The 10,700-nt window shown below is 50.0% G+C and overlaps 1 protein-coding gene across 1 annotated transcript in view; it reads right to left on the bottom strand.

Annotated features, from left to right (window-relative positions):
- Window positions 1-1,080: 1,080 nt before the first annotated feature.
- Window positions 1,081-10,700, bottom strand: part of DHRSX (dehydrogenase/reductase X-linked) — a 139,145-nt gene continuing 129,525 nt past the window's right edge. Inside the window, exon 7 of the mRNA XM_077888790.1 lies at window positions 1,081-1,538. Within this exon, the coding sequence (XP_077744916.1) occupies window positions 1,335-1,538 (204 nt within the window). The 3' untranslated portion in view covers window positions 1,081-1,334. The remainder of the gene's footprint in view (window positions 1,539-10,700) is intronic.

Here is a 10,700-nt window from a genome sequence, read left to right as displayed (position 1 = left end):
GCCACGACCCTCCCATCCTTGTCTCCTCGATGGTCATATGACCTCTTCTTATTTTGTAATCAAATCTCCATCTGTGCGTTTTTCATATGGGAACGTGGTGAGTGCGCTGAGCGTCCCCTGATGAGCCAGGATGCCCTCCTCATCCTAAGATCTTGATTCCACGGCAAAGAGTGCTGTGCCTCGTCCCACAAGACATTGTGCTGAGTGATTACAGATCCTTTTCCCCCTCCCTCTCCCACAGAACCCCATGGGGAGTGCTGTGTAGTCCGCTCTCCTCCCCCCTCTCCTACAGAACCCCATAGAGTGCTGTGTAGACCACTCTCCTCCTCCCTGTCCTACAGAACCCCATGGGGAGTGCTGTGTAGTCCCCTCTCCTCCCCCCTCTCCTACAGAACCCCATAGAGTGCTGTGTAGACCACTCTCCTCCTCCCTGTCCTACAGAACCCCATGGGGAGTGGTATGTAGACCTCCCTCCTCCTCCCTGTCCTATAGAACCCTATGGGGAGTGCTGTGCAGTCCCCTCTCCTCCTCCCTGTCCTACAGAACCCCATGGGGAGTGCAGTCTAGACCCCTCTCCTCCTCTCTGTCCTACAGAACCCCATGGGGAGTGCTATGTAGACCCCTCTCCTCCTCCTTGTCCTACAGAACCCCATGGGGAGTGCTGTGTAGACCCCTCCTCTCCCTCCTCTCCTACAGAACCTCATGGGGAGTGCCACTCAGACCCCTCTCCTCCTGTCCTAGGGAACCATACAGGGAATATTGTCCTGGACCTTGTCCTCCCACCTGATGTACAGAATCCTTGACACATCTGGTTATATACACATGGCTCATGGGCTTGAGCTCATGACAGCAGCTCTGAGGGCTACAGGAAGCACCGGGGACCAGGTCAGTCTCAGGTTGTAGAGTTTCGGGGGCCCATGAGTCAGAGTGGGTGTCCAGTTCTGTGTGAATGGAAGAACAAGGATGCAGGGGACCCCCTACAGCCCCAACGATCGTGCTCCCCTAAAATGCCTATCTCACCTGGAACGCGCCTCCCCAGATCTCCTCCCTGCCTTATGCTACACAAGGAAGACCGCACAGTTGGGTTAGGCAGCATTTAATTGTTCATGGCACTTGTAGCAAATTGGCACATGATTATGGCTCAGAATCACCTACTTGGGGATTACATTCAATGTTTCTTTTGGCCCTTGATTTCCTGCAAAGGTAGGACGGCAGACAGGAGACCTCTGGGGACACAGCCGTGAAGGCGGACGGCTATGAACAATGCAGACATGGGGATCTGTCACAGACCTGTGCTTGGTAGACAGAAGGCAAGGTCTTCCCCAATGCAGCAGCTACCCCGAGAAGGTGTCCTGGGACACGTCGGTGATGCCGGTCATCTGGCAACTTCTGGCCCACAGCTCTGTTTGAAGATCTAGGTCATACGTGACTGCGAGAGACTTGGTCTCTTTCTCGTTGTACAGGTAGCGGCCGCCAAGTCCCTCCAGGTCCGGGGTGACCGCTGCATAGACTGACGTCCAGGCTCCCTCATCTGGGGTCTGTGGGGAGAAGGAAGAAGGCCAGGCCATGTCAGCTTTTAGAGCAGAGCGCATGGGATTCTCAGGACCCCCACAGGTGCCGTTGGGTGAGACAGCATGCTCATCACCTGGGTCGGGAAGCTCAAGCAGAAAGCCACGAGCGCAACCTAGCGGGGTCAGAGCCCTGCAGCTCCTGGCTTCGGGTTCGACACATGCCAGGTTGCACTTCCGAGATGGGTTGGTCCATTTCCACAGGCAGATGCATATTAAAATCCCAGACGTGCGTCGTCAAGTTCTCCAGCTCCTGATGAACCCCAAATGCGTCTTATTGGCTCAAAGCGGATGAATGCGGAGCCTCTGTGTTTTAGCAACACTAGTTAGCAACTGGGTGGCTCATGGCCACCATGCAGAAAGGCTCTCGGTGTCCGTGCAGCACGGTGAGCTTCCCACGGGGACGGACGCGTTCGCGGGCTACGGTCACTGCTTAGGGGCAAAGCAAAGTTCAAGCAGAAGCTGGAAACGTGGACGACACATGTGAGGGGTGGGAGTCGGCGTGGTCAGTGGGTGTTGGCGTGGTCAGGGGGTGTCGGCGAGCCAGGAGGAGCTCCAGAGACTGCGAGTGGTGGGAACCAAGGCGCCTCCGTGCAGCGCTGTGGTTCCAGATCCAGAACCGACGGTGTCCCCCTCGCTTCTTATTGTCAGGATAAAGACGTTTTCAGGAGCTTATTTTGTTTAATAAGCTCAACCCGCCCTCCACTCTGGAGCTTCCCATGTGCCTCTGTAAGTCTAAACAGCTGACCCCCGAACAACACAGGTTTGAATTGCGCAGGTCCACTCAGATGCGGAGTTTTTCAATAAATGTAACACAGTTTCATACATGTGTTTTCTCTTCCTCAGGATTTTCTTAGCTGCGTTTTCTTTCTCTATTGTGAGAATACAGCATATAGTACACACAACGGACAAATATGGGTTCCCCTACTGTGTGTGGCATCGGTAAGGCTTCCAGGCAAGCGAGGGCTTCAGTAGTTCAGCTTCGGGGAGTCAGAGGGGATACTGGGATTTTCAACTGCATGGGGGGTTGGCATTCCCATGCACACACACACTCACATGCACACATATATTCACATGTATCTGTGCTCACATGCACACACATATACTCCCTTGCAGACACATAAACTCACATGTACCTTCCCATGCACACATACTCATATGCACACAAACACATCCACACATGCACACACATTCACGTGCATACACGTAAACTCACATGCACACACGTAGTCACATGTAAATGTGCTCCCTTGAGACTCACTCACATGCACACACATGTATCCATATGTGCATTCATACATTCACACACATATACACATACATACTCATGCACACAGATATTCACATGCACACACATACTCATGTGCACATATGTTCATGTGGACACACATGTACTCACATGCACACACATATACCCATGTCTACACACATACATTCACATATACACACATACTCATGCACACACATATTCACATGCACACATACTCATGTGCATGCATATGCTCACGTGGACACACACTCACATGCACACATATATACTCATGTCTACACACATATATTCATATACACATACAGACTCATGCACACATATTCACATGCACACACATTCATGTGCATGCATATGCTCACGTGGACACACATGTACTCATATGCACACACATATACCCATGTCTACATACATACATTCACATACACACATACTCACGCACACATATTCACATGCACACACACTCATGTGTGCGCATATGCTCATGTGGACACAGGTACTCACATGCACACACATATACCCATGTCTACACACATACATTCACATATACACATACATACTCACGCACACACATATTCACATGCACACACTCATGTGCATGCATATGCTCACGTGGACACACATGTACTCATATGCACACACATATACCCATGTCTACATACATACATTCACATACACACATACTCACGCACACATATTCACATGCACACACACTCATGTGTGCGCATATGCTCATGTGGACACAGGTACTCACATGCACACACATATACCCATGTCTACACACATACATTCACATATACACATACATACTCACGCACACACATATTCACATGCACACACTCATGTGCATGCATATGCTCACGTGGACACACACATGCTTATGCACACGCACATGCACTCATGCATATACACATACATTCACACAGCCACACATACATTTACACACACACTCACCTGCACACATACACACAATCACCGTAGCTGGCCCTGGGCAGCCAGCTCTGCTAACATACAAAGGGGCAGAAAAAAAGAGTTGTTTTTTGGCTACAAGGCATCTTGCGGAGAATTAATCACATCCACTTACCAACAACTATCATGTGCTTAAGTACATGATAGATGTGAGGTTTAAAAAAGCAACCGCTGATCGTTTGTAGAACATTTCAAAGCCTTGGGCTTATAATGAAGACGGAAATGAGATTTCATTTGTATTCTTTAATTCCTAAATGTTTTGACAGCTCATGAAATAGATGGTTTTATTCATTTATTTCTCATTACATCTCATATCACATGCTAATCATCACCCATCAGAGCCATTATAGGACGAGCCCGTGTAAAAGGGAGGGTGTCATGATGTTGAGATGTACATATGTGTGTAGAGACGTGTGCACACACATGCTCACATGCACCCACACACTCACCCATAGACACCCATATGTGCTCATACACACTCACATGCTCCCGTGCACACATGCATGCTCACCAAGATGCACACGTGTACTCACCCACACATATATGCACCCACATGCACAGTCACATGCTCACATGCGCACACATATTATCCATATGCATACACATAGCCCACATGCACACACGTGCTCACCCACAAGCGCTCACAGTCACACACATTTGTACATGCAACGCTCACATGCACCCACACACTCACCCATATACACCCATACATGCTTACATACCCCACACACGCACACATACATGTTCACCCACACACACGCACACTGTTCACCCACATGCACACATACATGCTCACATGCACCCACATGCATATTCACCCACATGCATGGACAGTAGCCCACATTCACACACATGTGCTCACCCACAAGCTCTCACACACAGGACTTTAACCTTTGGGAACTGATCTGCATCTGCATCATCTGGAGGAGGAGGAAACACCCAAGAATCTTAGGACCTGGGTTCAAATTCTGCCTCCACCTGTTAACTGCGAGACCTTCACCGAACCACCATCCCTCTTAAGCCTGTATCCTCTCCCGGAAAATGGATATTGTAGCAATACTTTTCCAAACGAGTATCAGGGGAAACAAATGGCACCTCACAAGTGACCCATATAAACCCAACTGCGAACGGTAAACAGTAAACACGACAGGGGTGGCCATACTGTGTGCTGGGCATTGTGCCAAGGACTAACACCCATTTCACAGGTGAGGACCCAGAGCCCAGAGAAGACTAGTGCCTTCTCCACAGCACAGAGCTGGTGGGTGGAGACGCCGGGATTCGTACCCAGGGCCGCCACCTCCCTAGCCAACGTGGTTGCCCATAGCGTGTGCTGGTTTCTCCTAGAAAACACTCAGAAAGGGGCTGGGAAATGCAGATGGGACAGTGGGTTTGGGAAGACTTGTGAGCCCAAATGAGCTCTTGCAGCAGGAAACATCTCGTGCAGAGAGAGAGAGCCACCACACCTGCTTAACCAAAGGGAGAGTGTCCACGGGGCACAGCTCCTGCTTCTGTCTCGGCGAAGCAGGAAGGCTGAACATCCACCAGAAAGCCTGAAATGACCTGGACTGTGTTCCCTCCCGACCCCAAATACATATGTTGAAGCCCTCACCCCCAGGACCTCAGATGGGGCTGTATTTGGAGGTCGGGTCTTTAAAGAAGGCATTAAGGTACCATGAGGTTGTTAGTGTGCATCCTGATCCCATAGGGCTTGTGTTCCTATAAGAAGAGAGGAGAACACGGACACACCCAGAGGGACGACCACATGACGACACGGGGAGAACACAGGGTCTCCACGTCAGGAGGCCTCAGCCTGGTCTGGATCTCACACTCCCAGCTCCCAAGACGGAGAGACGATGAATGTCTAATGTTGAAGCCACCTCGTCTGCCTCGGCAGCCCCAGGCAGACTCATACGACGTCCGTGTGGTTTCTCCTCCCCAACTGGGGGCTACAGTGACAGCTGGCCGCGGTGGCTCTGTGCCCGTCCCAGGAAGGAGCTGTGTGCACATGGCTTTTCCAGGAAACAGGTGCTTATGCCTCTACTCATGGGCTGCATTGAGTCATGGCACGGACATGCTCTGATTCAGCAGGAGATACTTCTAACATACATCTCCAGTGAATGCATGCATCCTGTTCTCACCGAGTGTGCATCTCCCCCCCACCCCCGCCACCCCTCAGTTCATATGTGGAAGCCCTAACCCTGAACGGATGGTATTACCAGGTGGAGCCTCTGGGCCATAATTAGGGTTGCATGAGGTCATGTCAGCAGCAGCGCCTGTCCCCATGATGGGATTGGTGCCCTAATAAGGAGAGGACACCCCAGAGCTCTCCGTCTGTCCATCACGTGAGGACACAGGGACAAGGCCATGCACGTCCAGCAGAGACGTCGCAGGAGAAACCAACGTTGGCCACGCCTGCATCTCAGATTTCCAGCCTCCAGACTATGAGGAACAAGTACCTGTTGTTCAAACCTCCCCCGTCTGTGGGATTCTGTTCAAGCCGCCCAAGCTGATGAGTCCATGAGCCGACACCAAGCTCTATTTTTGAATGAGGCCACATTCCAGGTTATGAAAAAAAACACAAGGAGGAAACAACCACCCGTTTTTCCCTGAATCTCTTTGAGCTAGAACCCTGCACGCCACAGTAGTAGTGGAGGGTGAGACCAGCTTCAGTGGGAGCGTGAGAGACACCTGAGCTGCATTCTCGCTTTTCCTGTGCTTCCTCTCTTCCCTCACTTTTCCTCTTTGTCTCTGTTTTGTGTTACTACCTGACATCTTGCACCTGTGGTACCTGTGGCTCATGGCACCATGATCCACCATTGGCTGGGCACCAGGTCACGGGCTGGATGTCCCAGGGAGCCACCCCCGCCCCCAACACACACACATATACACACACACTGACAAGGAAAACTAGCTGGGTTGACTGCTAACAGGTCCAGCCCTGCCGCTCTTGAAGATCTTGGGCACGGTGATTCACTGTTGCTAACTCAACGCTTCACGTTGGCAAAAAGGCAAGATCAAAAGGCTTCCTCTCCTGTGACCCCTACAATCCGTCCCTGCACGGTGAACACGTAGACGATATTTCATGACTAATAAGCTCAAGCTTGGAGATGCTCGTCTCCAGCAAAGAGAGTTATTCATCCGTTCTTCCTCCCTGGGATCACTGCTTGGGTCATTCGGTGATGGAACCTCATGTCCTAGAGAAGCTCAGCGGAGCCCATGATCTGCTGAGAGCTCTGGGGTCACGAAACCGCAACAGGCTAACGATTGCCAACCAGAGCGGGTCAACGAAGGAGAATCTCTAGCTTACTCTGTCCCGGAGTATCTACAGGAACACAGCTGACGGCATTCAAAGCTGCTCTCCTCCAACACGAAAACGGACGTTCTGTGCCTGTATCTATAACCACACTCCCCTTCTAGAGTTTTCTAAGCTGAGCATGGAATCGTTTGGTTTTGTCTTGTTTTGTTTAATTCACCTGTAAGGATTGTCTCCTCTAGGAAAGTACCTGGGATCCGGTAGTCGGCTGTGTTCAAAATGTCTGGGCATTCAGGTCCATGGTGACGAGCATGACGGAGGCAAATTACAAAGTACCTAATTAAGAGAGACATGCAGAATGATCCAATCAACTCTGTGCTCTCTCTCTCTCTGGCCTCAAGGAACACCAAGGACGGATGACCAGCATCCAACGGTGCACCTGCAGATCTATCGGAGCCCCCCGGCAAAATTTGATTATCTGCCCATGTGCAGTTGTAGTTGAGATGAGCTGTCTTCCAGCTCATTCCCGGGATGACGAAGTATGTTTCCCGGGCGCTGGGTAGGGAAAAAATCAGCCGGTGTCTGAATAGATAAGAAGGTCCTCTAAACAATGCTTCCTCAGGCACAAATAACATATCCCATCTTATCTACAGCTTGTAAAAAAAAAAAAACAAAAAACATATATATCATCCTTAAAGACTTGTAAGATGTCTAAAATGTAAAACCAAACCCAAGAAGGGAACGTGTTACTCTTATCAGAGGCGGGGGGATCACTAAGGAACCAGATGCCCGCGGGGAGACCAGGGAAGAGGGCTCCGCGTATTTATAGTTAAAGGTTTTCTCTGCACGAAGCCGCGGCTGGAGCTGGAAGCTATGCACCCCGTTTCAATTGGATTCAGCACAACAAATGCTTATTAAATGCTCACCAGTGTTTTGTTGGCTCTCGGGGCAAAGAAAGGCAATTTTGAAAACAACCCCGACAACCCTGGAGTTGACAACAGGCAGGGGCTATGGGTCGATGGTTGGGCACAAGCGCGTGAAAAAAAAAAATAATAAAAAAAAGAAGCCCAGTAAGTAGAATAAATACAGGATGGAATTTAAGGCGTGCTAAATAGAGCTGCAAGCAATGTACGGTTGGAGGGAAACATGAATGCCTTATAATTACATAATTACATAGCGCTTTACAGTTTTGGAAATGCTTTCACATATATTATGTTAGCAATTTTCACAACAGTCTTATGAGATATTATTATCCGGAATTAACAAATTACCAAAGCAAGGGGCATCGCGGAGGATGAGAAGGAGAGGGAAGGGGTGGCCAGATCTCGGTTCTTCCGGAGACCCCAACCCTCTGCATCTCGGTCCTCAATCGACCTCCCTCTGGGCCCATCCCCCATGCCTATGGATTCCTTTTTCTTCTCCTTCCGTGTCTTCATGTTTGAAATGAAAACCCAATTCTGCTGTCTTCTGAGCCACAGACATTCACGGCAGCCCTGCTGGTACCTGGAAGTAGAGACTCAAGGTCGAGCATCCCTAAATCCCTCCTTGGACGTTTCCAATCACCCCGTCATCTTGACAGGCACCACCATTACCCTCACTTTCCTGAGTCGGAAACCCCATATTATCCTGATTCACATCTCAGAATCAACCAGCCAAGATGTCTTGATTTTATCTCTGGAAATAGTGTTCAAAATGATTTCTCTCCCTCTCCACCGCAGCCAGGACCACCTGCACCCCTGCAATGGTCTATAAGCAGAGCCCTCAGAAGCCCCCATGTCCTGCAGTCCATCAGATGCTCTGTAGGCTGGATGGCTCTGTAGGCTCTGACCCTATTACCTCGTCACTGACATTTCTCAACTGGCGCCTGCCCTGAAATCCTAAGGTGGCCACTGCTTGTAACAGATGATAGACTTGTCTCTTGGTACACCTGAGATGTGGCTCTTCGGAGAACTGAGACATGGGTAGCTCAGATCCTTTCTAAGTCTTGATGGGGGACACAGTTGACGTGGTGTCAGTTTGACCACCCGCCATCTTGAACTACTTTCTCTCTGACATATGGTTGCAGCATTGCTCATGGACCCTTGCTTAACCTTCAATCCACCTTCAAAGGCTCCATCCCCAGGAAGCCTTCTCCTCCTGCACCCGACGCTAGGACAGACCACTGCCACCATATTCGTCCTTTCATCAATCATGAAAATGCTCAAAGTCAAAGCAAGTGATAGCTAGTGGAGTCGCCATAGCCCTGGGAGCAATGATGGGAAGTGCCCACCTGACTCCCCAGTGACCATTCTTGATCACTCTGCACCTGGAGGGATGCATGAGAGGTCATCTGTCCAAATGAACATCATGCACTGACTCCCCGCTCCACGCATCCTGATTTGATGTCATCTTCATGATACCCCTGTGGGGTAGCTCTTTTTCCACCTGCTTTACAGACAAAGATGCTGAAGCCAACACATTGGGCAAAGACATAAGAGAATAGTCTTGATAGCTGGGATCCAAGGACAGCGAGTATGAGTTTTCCTTGGCTACTCTTTTTTTTTTTTTTTTTAAGATTTTATTTATTTATTCATGAGAGACACAGAGAGAAAGAGAGAGAGAGAGGCAGAGACACAGGCAGAGGTAGAAGCAGGCTCCATGCAGGGAGCCCGATGTGGGACTCAATCCCGGGACCCTAGGACCACACCCTGGGCCGAAGACAGGCGTTAAACCGCTGAGACATCCAGGGATCCCGTCCGTTGGCTACTCTTAGTGAATTATCATAAGCTTCGTGGCTTCATACAACACAGAATTAGCACATTAAAATTCCACAAAGTCAGAAGTCTACAGTGAAGGTCAATGGGTAAAACCTGGGGGTTGGCAGGGGCTGTGTTCCCCCTGGACGCTCCAGGTGAGGGTCTGTCTCCTTGTTCCCTGTCATTGTCCGACTGACTCTCCCTCCTCTGTCTTATGAGGACCCGTGTGATGACACTGGGCTCCCCTGGGTCATCTGGCATCTCCTACACCCCAGGATGGAAGAGTAATAGTGGTAGGTGCCTATGGCACGAGAGAAGGTCAACTGAAGGTTGTTAATTCAGCGTGCGCTTGAATGCTGATGAACGATGGGGAGGAGCTGATGATGCAGAGGTGGGAAGAAGGATGGCCGGACGTGTGTCCTTGACTTGATTAATTAAACGCGCCATCCTCCTGACACATCCATCAAAAAGCAATCAAATGACCCCACGACTGGGTTGATTCAAATGTATATTAAAGAGAACCAACCAGCACTGGTCACATATGTTGTGAGGTGAGCGAGCACATGCTACACTGTCCATTTGATCCTTTTTAATTGGAGACCGTGTATAAAGTATTCCAAGGAGGCCTGCTATTGTTTGACGTGAGCCCCGTACAGGGGTCCCGACGCCCACGGCACTGAGAATCACGCTTTTATGTGGCACCCACTGAACCCGAGGCCGGAAGGCAAGCAGATAGGGATGATGCCCCAATGCATGGGCCCCAACCCTGTGCTGAGCTACAGACTCTGTGCTGTTTCCTGATCCTATTTTTACTTCATTTCCATCATAATGAATATTCTTCCTACGACTTAGGTCTACAGCTTCCATATTCTTTTCTCTTCTGTACAGCGGCGGCACCACGCACACAA

The sequence above is a fragment of the Canis aureus genome, chromosome X, assembly GCF_053574225.1.
Source record: "Canis aureus isolate CA01 chromosome X, VMU_Caureus_v.1.0, whole genome shotgun sequence".
In the NCBI taxonomy this organism is placed as follows: domain Eukaryota; kingdom Metazoa; phylum Chordata; class Mammalia; order Carnivora; family Canidae; genus Canis; species Canis aureus.
This window is presented reverse-complemented; position numbering and strand designations above follow the sequence as displayed.